At 34.2% G+C, this 22075-nt stretch overlaps 1 protein-coding gene across 3 annotated transcripts in view; it reads right to left on the reverse strand.

The window, feature by feature from the left end:
- cv-c (RhoGTPase activating protein) overlaps positions 1-22075 on the reverse strand; it is a 252416-nt gene that overhangs the window by 219024 nt on the left and 11317 nt on the right. For all 3 annotated transcript variants that reach the window (XM_018522064.1, XM_018522061.1, XM_018522062.1), the window contains exon 2: positions 5920-6133. In XM_018522064.1, the coding sequence (XP_018377566.1) occupies positions 5920-6087 (168 nt within the window). In that variant the 5' untranslated portion in view covers positions 6088-6133. The remainder of the gene's footprint in view (positions 1-5919; positions 6134-22075) is intronic.

Raw genomic sequence — 22075 nt, forward strand, 5'->3', positions numbered from 1 at the left:
AAAAACAGGCTTCAGTTCTTCTGACGAAATAAAACAATTAGATGAATTGTTGAAAATGTCCACCTTGCGCCATGATACATCCATCGAGCCTTCTTCTTAAAGATTGACGTACACGCTCAAAGATACCAGGTGTGTTACGTATTGCTTTGCATGAAGCAACTATTCGATTCCTCAAATCATTCTCATTCTCAATTGGGGTGGTATAAACCAATGATTTCAGATGCCCCCAAAGGAAATAATCCAAAGGATAAAAATCTGGTGATCTAGGAGGCCAAGGTTGAGTTCCTGCCCGACCTATTCAGCGATTATTGTACACCCTATCCAAATATTGACGAACTGTGATGCTGAAATGGGCTGGAGGTTGTGCGAATAGTAACTCACATGAAGCAAGACATATTTATGCAGGAAGATATCTCCAACGCAATTTATCGTTTTCATCAAACATTTGCGAACATTCACCTGTATTTCGGAAACTAAGTCGTTTAGGACACATGTTTATATGGATTTTTTTACTTGAAATAAACCAAAGAATCGCTGTGTTGAGTTTGGGAACATACTTAACTAACACCCTGTATATATATATATAAGTGTTTGATGTGTGGTGAAATGGTTTTTAACCGCAAAATAAAATTTTGCGAAAGTTGCTCCAATTTAAAAAATCCTCCTATATTTTGCGACTCTTAAAATAATTTCAAAATAATAATGTAACAGTGAGGACTAATTATACGTTTATTCTGAGAAGATAATCTCTAATTGAAGACGCAGTTCGCGAGAACAGTGGCTTCTATCATGTTATGGAAAGTTCGCCGTGCCAATGATTATTTAGACCTTGATCTATGGGCTTGTGCGATTATTACTCAATGACTACATGAATGTGTGTGAAGAAATATATATATGTTGCTGTTGACACTCGACGGCAAGATGGTCTTACAAATATTTTTCGTTGTCAGTGGGTTGTAGAAAGTAATCTCACACAATCTACCGGTCCTCGATTAGAAACACAATTTCACGCTCTAAAAATGCGCGTGGGTGTCGATACACGAAATATACATTTGATTTCTGTACCGATCAACTCAAACACCAAGTATGACTAGTATCTAGATACACGTCATCCCAAGAATGATATCATCGAAAGAATGCATTTGTTCACTTCGGTGATCTAGATAAATGAGGACAGAGGGAAAAATTGGTTCATATCTTGCTTACTTTGTTAGACCTAAGATCCTGCGTGAGTTTATATGACACTCATATCTCACGCCACTATGGTAAAAATGAAGATCTACAGACTAATAGAAATATGTATATGCAATCAAAGTTTAGAAGTTAATAGAATATGAAAAAAAATTACTGTAATAAATATAAATTAAAATATTTAGCTTTGACCTTATTGCTTTTTGTACAGATAAAAAAAAGGTTTTCCAATTCATTCTGATAGCAACAGCATAGAAAAAAATGCCTGTTTTACGTATAACAAACATAAGATAAAGATATTTACTTCTATCAGAGAACACACCATATTTTATATTATTATTTCAGTAATTGTAAATAAAGATATTTTATGATATTTTGGAAATTTCAACCTGCGTACAGAAAAACCCGAGAAAAACCGAATGTATAGAAGAACACGCTGATTCAGGAATTTGCGCTTTCAAATTGCCATAAACACGGTGACGGCTTGGTCGGACCACCACTCTAAATTTGGCGAACATTTACGGACTTGAGATGCAAAACAAGTTTCCTCGCTCAGTTGCCGCTGATGTACTCCGATTGGATAAATGGTTCCGATTTCTCATTAACGTGAAAAAGTAAAACAGATTCCGCTTAATTTAAACCTTGAAAAGCTTCTCAAGCTTGACTTACTAAATAATAAACTATCAATGACTAACAATAGTTTGAACTCGTTCATTTCATCTAATTCCTGAATTTTCTATAAATCTTGCATAATATTCGAGTCAATGTGAGCAGAAATTTAATTATTTTTAACTATATGATTTATATCTTAATTATCAATGTAATATATAATTCTACAGCGAAACCAAAAATATAATTGCTAACAGTCATTGTTTATTACGAGATTTATTCACTGTACTGTTTAACAACTGAAATGGAATCTCACTCTAAAGAGTGAAAATTGAATCAATCTTGAAAAAAAGTAGCTTAATTATTAAGAGTGAAACTTTCAATTTACTCTAAAAGTTAGAGAGTAAAATAATTAAATAAGAAAAATCTTATTATTAGTTAAAGCGGATTTTAATGTTTATATATTTCAGTGTAAATTTATGTGTATACAATTCTGCAAATCGCCAAAATCAGTTTTGAAATGCGATCATGAATAGAACTAGAGTAGTAATATCACATACTAAACTGACAAGTAATTTAATAATATTGATGCTAATAAGCATCTTATTATATTAAGGTTATTAATAATTTGATGTTAACGAGAAATTTTTCGCAATAAATTATTCGCAGTTTTTAAGACTTCTTATAAACACTAAATTATTAATATTCTTATAAAATTGGAAAAGAATTCGGCGGTTTGCAGAACTGGATGTATATAAAGTCATACCGAAAGATGGAAACACTATATAAGATCCACTTTGACCGATAATAGGATTTCTCTTAATTAAATTGATTTTCATTGATTCAATGTAGAATTATAATGGTTTTAAAATATCGTAATTTATTATATTGATAACAATAATTATTACTTGCAAAGAATTTAACATTTGTTACAACGATAGATTGCTAATATTGACTTGACTTCAAAACATTCGCTATACAATCGTGTGCGATCCAATTATTACTTAAGTGGTTCTTCCAAATTTAACCTTCAATAGAATCATGGTCTATATTCTTTCGTTAATGTCCGAGCGCATTAAGACGATCCAAGCTACTCCAAAAAGCAGACGCACACCCATCACAAAGGTCAAGGATCGCAGACGCAATCGGTACAAGTGTGAGATGTTGCGGTTTCTTCTATCTGTCTAGTTAATAAACGCCCACCAGTTCACACGGTCAGAGAAAACAACAAAAAAGTATGCGTACAGAAGGGGCACGCAAAAAACGAATGGGTCGAGAAGAATCCGTTTGTGTCATCTGCTTTTCGGCTTGGGAGCATATCAAGCATCATGCTCCCTCGCTCGACATTGCAAGAAAAACGCGAAACCTCACACTTAACATGCATTAAAATGTATGTATCAATTGCGCCATCAACTCTCACACGAGATCATATGAGAGCAAAAGTTCCAGCAATAAATAATTAAAAATAACATGTAACTATTTTACGTCTGTAGAACTGTTAGTTACGCAAGATACAATCAATATCACGTTCGTGTGCAATCATAAAGACTTGTAGTATAATAGAAATTAATCAAAGTTAGGAAATCGCACAAGATGATCTAACATCAAGCGCAAGTAAATGAATTGATCAGTGACATGTTATAGACATCGCTACTATCAATCATTTATAAAGAGAAACGATAATACGCAAATGGATCTACGAGATCTTCGAAGCTCAGATCACTCATTAGCCGATAAGTGGTCAATCATTCATCTGGAAACGATATTGGGCCCCGATTATATCGCGGCGATAAGTTTCTTGTAAAGACTACGTTAAGGTACATCGTGCGTACCAGTAGCAGCACTCGCAGGCATTATCTGAGAAATAGTAGGAGGCTGAGAGACGACTTCCGCACCAACTAGTTTTAACGATGAGCCATCGGCCGCCACCTTCCTTATCCCTCTCGCGGTACGACGGGACTCTTCTTGTTTGTTTGCGCTGCGTCGACATGCACCGATGCACTCACGATGCATCGGTACGTGCCAAAGGACGACACGGAACCGACGCACGCACGCATGCTCGCATGCTCGATCGAAATCAGCGAACGCGTCGCAAGTGAACGACGAAAACGTAATCTATAGCAGCAGCTGATAATCGAAATTGCGATAACGAAAATGCAAAAGTATCGAGGGGGTAACCACTTAATGTAATCGTGGGACAGAATCCTCGAAATCATTATAAAATCTCTATATGTATAATCCGATAATTACATATGCAACCACGAGAAATCATTGTATAACATTAAATAAAATCGTATATTTTACCAATTTACTTCATACTAGTGAAAAAAATTATTTCTAATCAGATGAAATCATGTAATCTGTGGGACAATATTTTAGCTAGTGATTACCCCCTTGAAAAGTATCCATCAAGTATTTCACATGTTCCCTAAATCGCAATATTACGACTTAGATCGCTAAGATTTAATCGATCTACTAAATTAATGTATCAATTTGATCCATGAATAATCAGAATTATTTTTAGAACGATAACACATTGAAGAAAAAATTATACTGACGAAGAAAACTCGCAAACGGTCAATGACTTTTATGATCAATATTATTTACATATTTAATACCAAATATGCGTTATGTAATAAAAATGCTATTGGATATTATTTATGTAAAATTAATATATCATTAGAATGTTGACGATATAAATTCTCGTCTAAGCTTTATGTAGATTTTCCAAGTGTATCTACTATAGAGCTAATGAATATTTAAACCAGTCACATGGGAATGTAATGGACACCTGTAACCAAATGCGCCTTACGCGAATTCGCAAACAAGAACCGGTTTACTCTCGGGTGCCATTGGAGTCGTTTAGTTAGATAAAGTTCTCTAAAACAGATGTATAAACATCGGAACAGGAAGGGAATACGGAAAAACAAGCAACAGAATAAAGAACGACTCAAGACTTGTTTCGGAAATTCGTGATCGTCGACATCGCGGCTAATTTGTCACGACATGCTTCGCCATTGGCGATCAATGAAGGCGATCGATAAGGCCGATGATCGATTTTATTGTGCTAAGTGAGGAGTGTTATGGCATGCTAAATGATCAATCGAGAAGGATGTATCGAACTGCAAGACTGCAAGACGACCTTCCACGTTGTGTGGACATTAAACAAGGCACGCGTGATTTAGAGAGAGATCGCATCAAAATAACTTTAATTAAGAAAGACGAGAAATTTATCAGGACGGAATCATCCGCTCGTCGTGCTTGGCCCATCGTGCCGAGAGAAATCATTTGCTCTTACGATGATCCGTTCGATAATGAAAAATATGGGCGAAGCTCACGGCGCCGATTCCTTTCACCGTTCCAATCTTCCGTTTCGGGCCTAAGAAGTTGAGGAATCGAGTCACTTCCATGGAATCAGAATCGATTATCGTAAGAGAAAGTGGGCGTCGATTCACTCGACCTTTTTATATCAGTACTGATCTTCGTCTTCTTCATTCTAAGATCCGGTCGTACAAACGCGATTACGTGAAACGTTGGAACCTATCACGATTCGTATAAACATGCTTTTAATAGCGAAATTGCAAAACAGCGCGTCTAATCGCACGGGTTAAAGATAGACCGAGTGGGACTTTTGAATGCGAATGATATGTATACGATGATTAATCACACCCGCAGGCAATGCGCGAGATTTCAAATACGATTAATTTCTTAACGTTTACGTCAGATTTTAGATACGATGTAATATATTAGAAAATTTAATTATGAAACAAAGGTATCAGATTAGAAGATCTCATAACGAAACGCCGGAAAAAATAGAAAAAGATTCTTATATTATAATTATCCATTGAAATGAAATGTGTTCATTCTAATAGAATTTCCAACTAATATCTCTATTAATGTTGTAGATAATTCAATATATATAATCACGCTCTTTAGCAGTAATTTAATTTACTAATTAAAGAAATTAATCTATCATAAAAATCAGGCTTTATATGTGCTTTCTTATAACTCATTATATGTGATTTCTTTTATAGTTGACTAATTATAGAATTTCTTAAAGTTAGTCTTGTAATCTCACAATTAAAATACTGTAAAAATATGAATTCAACGTTGACTTACCTTGACTTTGGCGAGATAGAGCTCCAGTTCCCTGTACGGATCCATCTCCGCTGTCTTTTCACTTGTCACCTTGTCATTTTCGTCACTTAGCACGAGCTTCAACCGATTCGGCATCTTCGCGGACGAACCATTTTGCAGACGACCATCACCTTCCTCCATAGTCTCCATGCTCTCACAGTCACCTCGACGATCTTACACGCATTTTTTCGTACATCTGCAACATCATACAAACAATAAATAATAAATTTATTATAATAAAAAACAAAATACACGCAAACTTATTCATGAAAATAATAATATATGAAATAATCGTGATAAAAATTTAAATATTAACTCAATGATTCAACTAATGCCCAATTTCTTCACCTCTAGATAACTTTATCCAAGAGATATCTCATAGAATACAATGGAGATATCTTCTAGATAAGATTATCCGCAACTTATCTAGAAGTGAAGAAATTGGGCATAAGTCAAACTAAAAGAAAAAAACAATTTATCAGGGATTGGAGTTCAAACGAAACTTTAGGATTTCAAATTTTATCTGGTAAAAGAAGTCAGAAAGGATAAATGTATTACCTATTGTAAAAATGTTAATCACACTGAAAGAGCAATTTTGCTGAAGACTCTAAAAATTTAGCTAAATACAGATCTGACTAATGTCCAATTTTTTCACTTCCAGATAAGAAGTTGCGGATAACCTTATCCAGGAGATATCTTCATTGTATTTTGGAAAATATCTCTAGGATAAAGTTATCTAGAGGTGAAGAAATTGGACATAAATAATTTTGTTGAACCATCAAAATAATTAGGTAGGACGACAAAATTTGTTACTAGAATATCAAAACATTTTGCAGCATTATTCATCATGTTTAAAATCCTGCAAAATTATTTTAATGCTCCAATAAAATTATTTTTAGATCTGTATCTAGCCAAATTTTTAGATTCCTTAGCAAAATTGCTCTTTCAGCGCACGTATGGGGGATTTATGAATAAACGATTAAAATTAATGGAGAAATTATAACGCATATGGTACTCATAATTGAGAACGAGAAAAGAGCTGAAAGGCCAAAAAGGACCTTTGAGTATATTCTGGCAAAGGCATTATATATATAATTAGCCTCGCTGTGACTCACTTCGGCCGCTGCTTTGCGCGGTCCGTATAATCTGGGCTTGTCAAATACTTGAAAAGGGTAAAATGACCACCTGTGCTGTTATGATTACATTTGGCTAAATTTAGCGGCCTCACTAGCATTAGTCACTAAGGCTAATTATATTCCGCGCAGATTAGCCGTGCCGTCCGCACGTGTAGCTAATCTGAAGTCACTTTGTATCCATTTCTCTACTCCTCGAAATTGTGTCGCGTTATATCGTGCGCAACAAGTCAACAAATCTGCACGCGTTCTCTTCAGACGAAAAACATATTCTTTCAAATGGAAAACATTGAGAAGCCTGATAATTTAATGATTTTTATGCTTCGTATTCGTCATATTTTTACATGCATTATAATTTTTAATATCGTTAATTAATGGATATATAGAGTGTTCCGGAAATTGTGATATGACCGAAAAGGAAACAATTCATTATTTAAAAAATTAAATAAAAAATGTATAAAATGTTTCCATTTATTTTTTGACATTTTTAACAATTTATAAAATAATAAAATTCATCATGAGTGAATATTTTGTTTTATGGTATATTCTCGACTACTCAATACAACAAACATGAGCAAAGATAGTCTACAGCGAGATCTTTACTTACAAGTCAAGACATAGTACGCAACAAATATTTAAAGTCGTTTTTTCCGAAAACAAAATATACGAAAATATCTTATTCTTCGATTTATTTTTTCATGTAGACTCACTCTTTTCCATGATTTCCGGAACACTCTATACATAAAAAATTTCTAACAAGTCGCAATAAAAACAATCTGTGTAACACATAAATGTTCATGTTATAAACCATAATTCGTATACAACGAAAAAATTATATAACGCATGTACAGAACTGACAAATGAACTATTTTGCATGTTTTGATAACTTTCTATAAATATTCACGTATTAGTAGCGCTATAAAAATTCTGCATTACGAAACAGACGAGCTGGTTCTTTCGATGTAAGGCGATATATAGGGAGCGTATGATGTACTGTGTAAAATGCAATCTGGTAGAATAATTTCTCTTATTTCATTCAGCTGTGGCAGAGACATGGCGACGATGGATTGATATTTCTGTATATGGAGTTACGTTAATGGCACCGAGACAAGTGCGATAGTGAAACTAAAATATGAGCATGGCTTTACGCTCCGGCGAGCTAGCTAATAATAATTAATATTACATTTTGTACTCGCTTTCGACTACCGTATATAACTTTATCATAACGAGTACTACCACCTGCGAAAAAATATTGAATCATAGGTAGCACAGCGCGATCGTATCTATTAACTTTATACAACTCAATACAATCAAGTTTTATAATTATTGCAAAATGATTCTCATAATCTGTTACGTAGAGTTTTTGCAATTATTTAAAAAATTCTGATAATTCATTATATTGTAGCTAAAACTCTACAATTTATTAAAATCTCTTCTCTACTGATATAATCTTACTCTTCGTGAAATTTCTATAAATTTTCACAATTGCAAAATTAATTCCAATTATACACGTCTGGATGGAATATTTATTATTATAGGCATATTTCCGTAACATGTATACAGGATACCGTTATTAATATCGTATGCTGGAAAGGGAACGTTCGAGAAGTTTCCTGTGCGAATATGTTACGCCGGAAAAATTCCCCGCCACCTCGGTAATTTCTAAGGATCACTTCGACCAACTCCAATTCACTTTAATCAACGGTTAATCCATTGGAATTGGTCAATCGCGTCTGTTGTTGACAAATGCGATTGGTCAATTCCAATAGACTGTTTAATTAATTAAAATTAATCAGAGTTGTTCGAAGTGGCCCTAAGAGAGTCGTCATAGAGTCGTTATCAGAGAATATCCTGACGTACTTAATTGTATTATGTAATTAAATAAACTTATTAAACTGTGCATGCAAAAAAGGACTTAGTAATATCAGCTAAATATCAGTTGCTGATTCAAACTTTGCTGTTATTGTTAAAAGTTGGTTATTGAAGATCAAATACATTTGCTGCCGACGTCCAACCTTATTAGTTAAAATTAAAAGCATACTTAACACGAGTAGCTAAATAAGTGACAGCTATTCCTCTATCTTAATCAAACATTCCATTCGCAATTATTTTTGGGACGCTGCCGATTACCATTTTATTCTAGTAGAGAATATTTTTCGCTGCAGCACCTAAATTTTAGTAGTTAATAAATTGAGCTTTGTGTGACAGCAACGACATTAGCTGCCCCTGTTATAAGGATAAATTTTAACTGAGACACTGCAGCTATATTTTAGCTGCGTTGGCTAATCTTTTCTCTCTGCGTATGTAAAGAGATATCGTCGTATATAATCCTTCATTATAATTATAAAAATATTATTCAGGGTCAATTATTCTTTTTATGCGCTATGGAATACGTATGTTAATAGGAAGAAAATAAAAAACTTGGCGCTCCTTAACAGAAGTTATGCAACATATTAATCCTAGAATGATAAATACAAATGAGCGAGATCATTTAATGATATGCTTTGAATCGATCATTAGAAGATTCAATCTATTAAAATTTAAAGCAAATGGAGATAAGCAATTAAAAACTATATTCGTTATTATATAACAATCTGACCCCTAGTGGTCAATAATATAACACAGAATGTAATTAAAAAGTGATTAAATTTTGAAGCAATTTGAGTTATTATTTTGTGTTTATTGTATCTATATTTTATTTGAGTATTATAAAGTAACATCGGACTACATATTCCATAATCGGACTTCACATCGTTTCAAGATTTAACTTGACAGTGTGCTTATTCTGTTTTTCTTTTTAAGTTAATAATGAGGTTATTTATAAAGATCTAAATTATAAATATCTCGTCATTAAAGTGTAAAATGTATGAAAGACTTGTGTTAAATGAATTAAGAGCGGCCTATTTTCCTATACATACAATTTACGTATCAATAGCAAGATTGTATCTTTCAATATTGATAGTGTTCAAGGGTTAAATGAATCATATCGGCATAATTACACAACAGATCGTACTTTACTCGATATATTTGGAATTTGCCGTGTATCTTAATAGATCTACGAGCACGCGATCGCGAGATTACGAATCGATTACATCGCGACCTGTTGGAAGAATACAATACGATCGCCGTTACAATCATTGAGCTCGCCAACAATGAAGTCATGCATGAAAACACGAATCGCCTGCCCGCACACGTAATATTAGAAAATCACCGGATGTCTAATCGTGGTCGGCTGCTAGCAGCCAATACGTCAGGTGATTTCACAGGTGAACGACGGGGCTCGTCGCACCTTATGTAAGTATAGGTACACACCGGATGACGCTTAGCTTAAACGTGAAAATGCAAGTCCATAAGATCGAATTTTTTTCTCAAGAAAACCAAAATATTAAAGGATCTTTCTTTCTAAAAAGTATAGGTATTTGCTTTAATAGTAAAAATATATCTTTGTTTTTTTTTATTGCTCCGTAAATACTTAGCTTTACTCTCTCTTTCCTCGTAATCTATTTTTACTTTGCAGTTTTAAAGATTAGAATTAAAACATGAAATATATCTCTCTCTCTCTCTCTCTCTCTCTCTCTCTCTCTCTCTCTCCCTCCCTCTCTTTCTGAATGAAATAAGATTTTATACTAAAACATATGAGTGCGATAAAATAAATGATTGAATTGAGAATATATTAAAAAGTTTTATTTCAATAAATAAATAATACGAAGAATTCTTTTTTCAATTCTCGATTATCGCGTTTATTACCCGGAAATCGTAGTTAAAATTCCGATTCATCTGCCTTAAAGCCTGCGTAGGACGGGGAATTTGTGGCTCTCGATAGGTAGGTGAGGGCTGTCGGAATGCCTCGTAAATAACTGCGATACCGATGCCTCCCGGTATCAATACCTCACCCTAATCGTATACCATTCTGCAAGAGACGGACACGGCCGGTTGGTTAAACTGAATTAAACGGCCCGCTAACCGCGAAAGAGAAAGAGAGAGAAAGAGTGACGCGCGCCGTTCTTATCAGTTGGAAATTATTACCGGTAATTTACCCCGCAATCCTTTTGCTCCTGGGCGCGTTCACACCTGGGTGGCTTGCAGGAATACAGACGGAATAGAGATCAGAGATCGACTTCGCAGCATGTATTAACTACCGACGCCTACTACGTAAATATCGACACGTCAAGATTCTATCTGGGCGATATGAATTTGATATTTCAATGGTTTTTCTTTGTAAATCATATATTAGGTTGAATTTTATAGCTTTTACATGTAAAATTATATATTATTTAATCCACATACAGCAAATAGCACTTTCTTCCTATAAAATTTGATCTCTTTCTTTAAATAAAAAGCACACTGATGTATAGCATATCCAATCAATTCAATTATTTAGAACTTTCATAAAAATGAAGATATTGTAAAACATTTTTTAATTAAAACATTAGATGTTAAAAAACATAACGATATCAAATGTATGTATATTTATTAATAAAAAATTAATGGAAAAAGCAATGGAAAAAGCATTGTAAAAAAGAAAGCCGGGTATGTCATACCGGAAAGGTGTGAAAGATTAAAATATGTTAAAATATGAAATGTTATGATTAATTAATTATAAGTTATACCCATAAAGATACACAAAAATAATATTACCATATTACTTCCCATTAGTATTAATCTTATGTAATTATGTTAAAATCAAAAGATCATCTTTCAAAGAAAAATAAGGATTTGTGTGAACTTGCGCGTCAATGTATTGACATGCCACTTAGATACTAGATATCCAAACATTTCCACACGTGTGGGCGGCAGTAACTCAATTCGCGAGATTTTTACCCTTCCGGAGTCTTACTCTTCCCAAGGTGCGATACGTCGATGATAATTGTTTTTAGTGTCTTCTCACCACCAGGAAGGCAGACACGACGACTTCGTGCTAATCGAAATCGTAAATCCGACTGATAAGAGCGCTGAGTGTTCCACGTACGACATATTTGTTACGCGGAACGAAGCTTTAAAGCTGTTTTCGCTTCTTTTTACGGCGCGTTATTATCGCACTCTCGGACGTTACGTTCCGCAAGATCTTTGCTCCCGTCGCGTTACAACGAGGCGTGATCTCGTAGGCGGAAATGATAGCCGATCATTTTACATCGTGTGTAATAATCAATGAGAATAGCAGTGAGAATAGTTATCTGTGTTGCAAAAACGATTATGATAATTTTAGAAAATTTTAATCTACCAAATGTATCGACGCAAATAAAATTAAAATTCGTCTTAAAATCATTTAGCTCCTAGTTATTTAAATAGAACACAAAAAGATGCAAAATAGGAGTTAAGGAATAGACATAGTTACTGCTATGTATCGATGTATTATATGCAGTTATTATATGCTCTGAGGCCGCGGATAGTTAGAGGACCACCAAGGAAGGCCGAGTTACGTAAGGTTAATTGCGGTCATTCGAACTGCCGTGCAGATTGCGTCAGTGCGTGTTCTGTGCATGTGCATCGACCATAATCATAGGGACCTTGCTCCCGGAGCCCCCCTCCGATACTTTATGTAACGCATTTGTGGGACCCGGCCGGTATAGAGGACTACATCCGTAAGCTCGCATTATTTGCCGTTCCGAATTTGAAACGCGACTATTAAATTCATTTTATTAGCTTGTCCATCTGTCAGGCTAATCCGCAATTAATCGCTATTGCAACCGTTATCTCGCTTGTAATTTATGTTAAATTATTCCGTCTGGCCCCCGTGTTCCAATAAAGCTGCCGCAAACATTAATTCTATTAACTACTTCGACACAGCAGAGCTGATATGTCGAAAAATAACGTTCGAAAAATTTTTGCACATTCCAAGGAAAATTGCCAATGTAGGAAGACAACTGCTGGAGAATTTGTTAAATGTAGGTTTCGACTAACTTATGTGAATCACACAATAACCAGCCTATTAACCTTCGCAGCCGTTCGCTACGTACAATTGCGAACACGAACTATTTTCCTTGTCTAGACTCATTGACATCGTTCTCCGAAAAGCAGCGGGAGGTGCCATCGCAACAAAAGAAGGAAAGGCGAACGCACGCGAAGTTAAACTGTATATATATTCTGTTTAGAGATCTTTCAAGTAGATCCATTTCAACAATCCTTTTCACAACTTCCTTTTCACAAAAAAAAATTAGCAAAAAATTTACCCTTCTTTCTACACAGTTTTATAGAAAGTTACGTAAAAAAGTATTGCATGTGCTGAAATTTAATGTATTTATATTAAATTAGAAATATAATAAATAATATAATAACAGGAATTTATCGTAACAAGCCATTCAGATATACTTTATAAAAATTCTTAATGTCAGAAAAAATATTGAGATCATATTTGATTCTACATCATTTTAGAGTTGATAAAAACAAAATTAATAGTGATAAAATATATTAAGCGACTAATACGTAGGAATTTATTAAGATAAACGTAGAATTTATACACGAATATTAGACAATGGGACATCCAGATGCAAAACATGTAGATTACCCTCCTTAAAATTCAAAGATTCAGCAGTCTGAGAGACACGCATTGGTATTATCCAGCATATTCGTGAATTGCAAGCTAACGCTTAATGTCATGCTAATTCTTTGCAAGATGATACGCTCGAATCATCATATGAATAGAAATGGACTTTAATTTATTCTAGTTGATTTGAGCGAGGAAGAAATATTATTCTTCAACTGTACTAATAATGTTTGAAAAAACTAATAATGTTTAGATTGTCAAAATATTTTGTGCAGTTTTTCTTTTATAATACATCTAATCTAATTCAAGCAAATCTCGAGTTAAATATAATATAGGTATGCAGTTCTCAAACTAATTTTATTTTAAAAAATAAAAATAATCGATGACAAACGATAATTTAAAATTACAACACAATAAAATATAAAAATAAAATAAAGAATCAAAAATATAACATATGCTTAATGTGCAAAATAAAATAATAATTAAGTGTAATAATTAATTAAAAAATATAAGTTTCACCAGAGAGAAGAGTAAACAATAAAAAAGTTAAAATAGTGTGCTTAATATTTGGCCATGGGAATACCATTTTTTTCTCATGTAACAAAATCTCTGCTTCAGATGCTTACCCTGCCTCGAGAAAGTAACGGCATATCGAACGAAGAAGCGGAGGCGTCAAGCTCGGTAGTGTCAGCAACACCTTTATGGGTTTAACACTCGTTAAATGTTTGTGTACATTTAGTTGAGTAATACAAGGTACAAACAGGCAGGTGCACGCATTCTTTCCACCTCAGGCAATCTGACAGAATTTTTCAATGAATAATAATGACTATTATAAATACATAACAATATGTAAATATTATTCGTTGTATTTATTATTAATTTCTTTTTATTGCTTGATACATTAATGAGCCAAAAACAATCGAATGCATATAAAAATATTATTTATAATAAATATACATATTTAAATGTATTCCAACGAATTGTTAAGTTTTATTAAGTTCAGCATGTGTGAGTAACGTTATTATACACTCTTTAAAATAGATCTGTGAAGTTAGCACGGCATTCTATTAACATAAAAAAATATTTACAGTTCCAATAGCACTCTTCTTACAGTTCTACAGTTTTATATAAAAATGAAAAAAGTTACGCATTTTTTATATTAAAAAATCAAATATAAAAATATGACTTTACGAATCTAGCACTACACTCTAAAGAACAAAAAAAAACGAATAAACATTATCACTTTTGACAACAGTTCCCGTTAGATTTACTAGAATTCTAATAATTCTAATATATTTAAAAACAAAATTTCAACAATTATTAATTTTTATATATTTTAAATATAGAAGACAGAACGACATTTGAAGAAAGTGTTGTGCTGGTTGCTTATAGCAGTTCTAGCGACAGTTCTTTTTAGTTCTAGCATAGTACACTCTACAATTTTAAACAAAGTTGTGACCGCTATATATTTTTAATTAATTTTTTAATATCAGGAACACACGACACTCGGAGAAGCTTGTTGTGTCAAATTTTATAAGCTCCCCGGAATGACCTCCCTGAGAGCTCTGCTTATTTTTTCCAAATTTTGAAAATGGGGGAGGCCAGCTTCAGACAGAGGTAGCTCAATTTTTCAGAAATTTCATTCTTTAGGGTTAGATTCCAAAGATTTTAAAGATTATGCTTCTTTTGTTCTATTTTTATAATAAATCTATTAAAAAGCATAATCGTATTCGTATTTGATTAACGATATTTGTTAGCATCAATGCGTTATCATCGACATGTAAAATCGTGTATAATTATGCGTGCACATGTCAAAGTTCATTCGGACTTCAAAGTCCACTGGAGCACAATCAGAACTCGAATGATCAAGCGGCGAAAGAAAGACGGACGAGATATCAAGAAGAGGAAGAGCCTTTACATGGAAATGGAGGTATCGTGTATACCTAATTACTGTCGCTATCGCGGTATTTGTCATTCAGCTGTTTATAAATGCAGCCGCGACGGGCGGGAGAAACTGCATTTAATTCCAATTAGCCGACTCGACTTAAAACCAGTTCTGAAATGCGGAGAATTTTGTCAAAAAGAACTTTGTTGCTTCTTCTCCTCTTGCCATTACTTTCTCAATACGTCAAGAGATATTGTCAGTAATAACAAATTAATTCCGGCTAAGGTTTTTTAATCAATCAAAGCAGAAAATAAAAGTATATTAAATAAACCATATAAAATCGTTTGAACGTAACAATTTAAAGATTTTATTATATCACTGATGTTCCTATTAATAAAAATTTCAAAATACACCAATGTGGCCCAATCGTCAACGTATAAAATTATAAAAATCAAAATTAAACAGAAAACCTGAAAAAGTAATTTAATTTGAAAATTAGATTTTTAATTTAAATTTAGATATTTAAAAATTACAACCTATACAAATAAAACATAAATCATTCTACAGACAAATACACTGGAATCGTAAGTTTACAGGAACATAGAATATTTTATCATTGTTGTGTACAGTCATTCGGTTAATATAGCTGCGTTCTCCATACTTCTTCCATACTGCTATTATCAGTTCCGTTACTGGTATGGTTATCGGCACGTTTCCTAATATAAATAATTTATGGCGTCTCTACGAATGGAACTGCTGATACGTGCTGACCTCGAGACATAGAAAACGAATAAGTTTCGGACGAGTATCGCTGATGTGATAATGTCATCGGTAAACGGACAGTAAAACGATTTCACGATGCTACAACAACAGTGTACTAGCTACGCGACAACAAATCCGACGCAACGAATGCATGTATACGTTAATGTCGAAAGACTTTGGCTAACTGGAATATCAAACATCTAGCATTCTAACCGATGCATTAGAACGTCACGTCCTTTGCAATATAACGGCATGCGCTCGTGACTCGAATCGCTGCCGGCGAAAATTCAATTCGCCGTGCTGATAATTCCGCAGGAAGGGCCCCGTCAGGCGACGTTAATCGGGGCCCAGTGAACTACCTGGCCTCGCGATGCACTCGCGCTTCAGGGTATTCCGCGCGACCACGCACCGTAGCACTCTCGATTTGCTCCTGTCCGGTGCACCGTAATCATCGCGTCAAGTCGAGTAGCACGATAATGACGGCCGGTAATTACAAAGCGTTACGCTCGCGACGCGACCGCGCTGCCCTGTTACAGTCAGAAATTAACGTGCCAACGTGCACTTCGGTATGCCGACTCTCCAAGATGAACAGAGAAAACGATTTTGTCACGCGGAAATCGAGCACCCACGATTCTGCTCGTAACTTCCGTGAATATTTAACGTCAAGAGGAAATTACCATGGAAGTCTGTCCAATTATCCAATCTAACCGAAGTCACTATAGTGAATTTGACTGAATAATTTAAGATGTTGGGTAACATGAAAGATTAAGATATCTCGAATATTAATATAAACTTGGTTTATCCTTTCCTTATTGTGCAATACATGAAAATCGAAATTTGAATTAATATTGATAATACATAATAATTGTGTACATATATATATGTTAATAATAATTTTGAATTATTATTAATTTAAATTAAAAATAATCAAAAGTAATATAAATTATAAAATATATTTTTGTCTGTCAATTTTTATTTCTCCCATTCCTTATTTTATGTATGTATTAAAGTAACTTATTCTTAAATTGCCTAAAAGAATTGTGAATATCAAATGTACATAGGTAGACTCGAAAGTAGTTCGTAGACCTCGCTAAGAGATAGGTAACCTTGCAAGGCCTCCATACAACCTCTCTCCGTTTCTCTCCCTTCGAAGAACCCGCTACGAGGTATTCAATGGATGGAAACTTGAACTGAAAGGAGCTCGTCGCTCAGGAGGCTACCCGCGGCGTTTAGCGACTGCTAAATGACTCTAAACATTCGTCGCGGAATAGTTGGTTCCGGTTTTACATTAAAAGAAAGATCTTTATGGTTGGAAATCTCTTTCGGCAAATAGCAATCAATGTGTGATGAAAGTCTTTTTACCAAATATGCTAATACTATATATAAACACAGACTGTAAATATGAATTTTTAATTTAAAAAACACTTTTTTTCTTATAAAAAGAGAAAGAGCGAAAGAGAGACATATAATTAAGCTAATATAATTATTAAATTAATCTTGATTATGTTAAATATTTTCTATGATTTTCTATGATATATTTATATCTATACAAATTATTTTAAGTCATTTTTTTCAATTATAGTAGTTTAAAAAATTATACGAGTACATCGTTGGCCAATAAAGTAGCGAATCAAGTATCAATTCAATAAAATTTTTTCTTATAGCACAAAAAACGGACGAGAATAAACTTTATTACAATAAAAAATCAGAAGAATGTAATTTTCGAGAGAATTTAAGAAATGTTAATGAGAATTGTAAGAATGTCGGAAGTTGTCGTTTCAACAATTTATTCTCGAATTATCTGCAACATCTGTTGCGGTAAATTGAGTTCTTTGCGAGAGTACGCCTGTAGGAATGTGCGCAATAAAATGTTTATTGAATCCTTAGATATAATTAACTGAGAAATTTATAACAAGCGTAGCTCTCGCCTTAAAGATTCTTCCCGATTGACTCCCGAGTTAACTTGGTGGAATTCAGATCGTTAAGAATCCCTTCTTTAGTGCATTCTTCGTCACGCTCAAGGATCAAACGTATCATCCGCGTATGTGTGGTCCCTTTGTTACTTTTACGACTTCATACGTTCTTACGGTTCGCACATACTCAGTCTCTTGTAGCATTCATCCTGGCACGACACATTCTGTTTTAACCATTTCTCTCGAATCACAAATAGCATTAATTAAATGTTCAAAAATATATCCTTAATATCTTCTGTCGCAAGCTAAATAAAATTTAAAAAAGCACTATATAATAAAAAATATTCCGTTAAACAATAAAATTTTATATTGATCCTCCGTCTGCAATCTATGTCTTTTTGGCAGAAACAAAATTTCACTGTCTTTCTCTGAATTAAAACATGACAAAGTTCGGTTCTCTACCTCATAAAATATCTCGTAAAAAAACTATGGATAATATAACAGAGATGTAGAGAAGTAATCCTGAATTTTTTTATACTTTTTGAAAGCCTACAATAGTACAAAAAAATTAAAGACAGAAAGAGAGAGAGAGAGAGAGAGAGAGAGAGAGAGAGAGAGAGAGAGAGAATGTGTGTGTAAAATATGATTGCAGATTAATTTTATTTCATTTATAAACTACTTTACATTTATTGAATAGATTTGAAAGAATTGAAATTCTAATATCCTGAAACCATCCCTCTTATTTTCATGTTGCAACATTGTGGCACTTATTTTCCCTCAAGAGAAGCTGAGCAATAATAAGAGATAAAGGTTAAAGATTATTAAATGTGATTATGCATCTTCTTCCTGAATTACGGCAATCTATTTTCATTTTCACGTTCTCCATGCCATTTAACGAGACTTCATTTTGTTAGTAGGCGTATGCTGCACGAGCGTAATAGGGAAACGATGAGATAGAAAGCATGAAAATGGGCATAGTGCGACGTCTTGATTTATCGCGTTTGTAAAATGTACACGGAGTCGTGCGGGAATATCGACATAACGTGATCGTGAAGATTGCGTGACGAGAGTTATTATCACACGATTTACAGTTTATCGCGTGTTTCATACGATTCACCTCGTGACTTGAATACGCGAAAACTTAATAACAAGCTCGAAAATGATCGTTATTAAGTAACAAACTTCCCTCTGAGTAAATAATGTATCGGCGTTTAACGCTTTATAATATATATAAATAAATAAGTATATACATATATGTTTATATAAATTTATATATTATATATAATATATATTATTTATATCGAGAATCAGTGTATCATTTTCATATCTGTATTAGTGTTGTTAATTTCCCGGGAAATTTAAATCGTCGGAAAAAAACCTATATCTTTCCCGAAATTTTTCCGAGGAAAGAACCTGGAATTGGGAAAAAACAGCCTTTTTAACATAAGTAATTATAAAAATATCAAATCCTTAGCACACACAAAATAAATCTATACCTTAATCTTGGAAGATGGCATCTGATATTAATTTCTTGAATGGAATGTTAAAAAATACTAAATATATAACAGCTTACAATAAAAAGGAGGCACAAATAATAATAGTAACAATTTTGTAATGAAAAAATTATGGAATAATGCGCTATTTGCGTTACCCATATACGCAAAAAAAAATTTTTGTGCTCATTCCGTTTAGCTAAAAAAAATTGTTTTGTGGGGGGTGCTGCGTAGGCAGGCAGTCAGTCCCCCCTCCCGTCCGTTAAAAACAACCGATTTGGAAAATTAAATACACAGGATTTATGCGATATTTATACGCTACTATTTCCAGGCATTTTTGATTTTTGCGCTGCAATCCTTAAGGCACTTTCCTCTTGGAGCGAACAGTCATATTCACCTCTAAGTCACGTCTGCCTAGTTGCCCCCCCCCCCCACTTAACCAAACCTTAATGAAAAAATTATGGAATAATGCGCTATTTAGGCGCTACCTATATCCACAAAAAGAAATTTTTGCGCTCATTCCATTCGAATGCGAGCATTTGTGAACAAACACAAACAATGAGCAAATAAATGCAGAAAAAAATATTTGATTTTTTAATATTGGGGGGGGGGGGGGCAGCGTGAAGTTGGCCCTCCAAAATTTAAATTTCGTATAACTTTTGAACTAAGGGTGAACAAACGAAAACTCCAACGGAGCATTCGTGCACTCGTGACACTTCATAAATCAAAGAATTGTTTTGAACAGTCAGTGTATTTACAAAATTTTACAAAATTTAGTTAACACTTAAAGATATGTTACAACCATAGGCCATAGATATAAGTATTATAGATACTATAGATAGTTAATATAACTGATACGCGTTGATTCGTATTAACTGATAGTATCGCCATTGTCACTAATGTCGCCATATGTAAAGAAAATACGGTGGCCACAGGTTCTTTCCCTCAAAGTGAGGGAAGAAACGTTTTTCGTTCCCGTTCTTTCCTGGGTTTTTTCCCTGATTCTTTTCCGGTTCTTTCCCTCCCTCGCAACACTAATCTACGAGTATATATATGTCGCCATATGTAAAGAAAATACGGGTTTTTTCCCTCAAAGTGAGAGAAGAAACGTTTTTCCCGTTCTTTCCCGGGTTTTTTCCCTGATTCTTTTCCGGTTCTTTCCCTCCCTCGCAACACTAATCTACGAGTATATGTAATTTATTTCATTTAATTTTATTTCGCTCATAATTTAAATTCAATCTACTGAATTTATCACGTGAGTTATGTCTCGTGCACATTTCAGAGCTCAGTTAACGTAAATTTCTCTGCACCCTGTGAGATAGTCAGAAAACATTTAGGTCATAGCTTGAGCTATTGCAGTAATACAAATAAACAGTCCATCGCTGCAACGTCTACAAGAGAATAAGAAAACGATGTGTCTCGAATCGGATCCGACACAATGTTTGTTTAAGCAATGTAAAGAAGAGAGCTGCCCCAGTCCGTTCAGTATCCAGAATTAGAATCAGTCGCACTTATTATTCGAAACTCTCGCAAATAATTTAAAGTAAAAAATAATCAAATAAATAAAAAGAATTACTTCTAACTCAATACAAATTTCAGTCCGTCTATTTTATTTATTTTTTTCTGAATTTCTCTCGTTATTCCAGATTCCTTCAATATATCGTGCATGATCTCGTTTTTCTTCTTGATCATAAATGAGGATAAAATATTTCCCAAAGTGACAGAACGACCGAGCTTTTCCCATCATGAGGTTAATACGATCGCTCGGTGGTCGTGCTTCTTCAGCAATGATTGCATCGTGGCATTCGAACGGCGGCGAATAACTCGCGCGGTGGTCGTGCTTCCACTGCGATAGCTCGTTGCATTTTGAACGGCGAGTATCTTGTACTTCTACTTCACTGACGGCCGTCGGTTATCCGTGGAGATCGTCCGACTCGCTCCTACGGGCTTCGGATCGCGTCAGAGAAGAGGCTGCTTTACATTGTGAGAGCCCTTATCTACCGTCTCAATCCTGCGCGAAAGGATCTCGAAAGTGCAACGCCGATATACTTGTACGGGTCGTAGAACTTAGAATTATGATATCTTGTCGCGACGCGCGCGGCAAACGTTCGCGTTGAATCCCGCAATATAAACGCCATATAACTGTGAATTACGTTAAAATCACGATGTACGCAAAATTAAATCGAATGTAGTTTCCAGTCGGTTCACCGTGTTTCGTTATTTTTGCAGTAGGCTGAACTGATCAAATTTATTAAAGCAAAGTATCTGCATTTGCTTCTATCACGAGACATGCACGACTTTAACCTGTACGAATAAATTTTCTCGTATTACATGTTTTCAAAATTAAGAACTTTTTCTCAGGTCATAATTATATATGCGTCAATTAAATATATGTGTATTTCTAATCACATTAAATTAAACCTATATTTACATTAAAAAGCAAAAATTTTGTCTACTTAATTGTAAAC

This window comes from Trachymyrmex cornetzi, unplaced genomic scaffold (assembly GCF_001594075.2).
Source record: "Trachymyrmex cornetzi isolate Tcor2-1 unplaced genomic scaffold, Tcor1.1 scaffold127, whole genome shotgun sequence".
Classification (NCBI taxonomy): domain Eukaryota; kingdom Metazoa; phylum Arthropoda; class Insecta; order Hymenoptera; family Formicidae; genus Trachymyrmex; species Trachymyrmex cornetzi.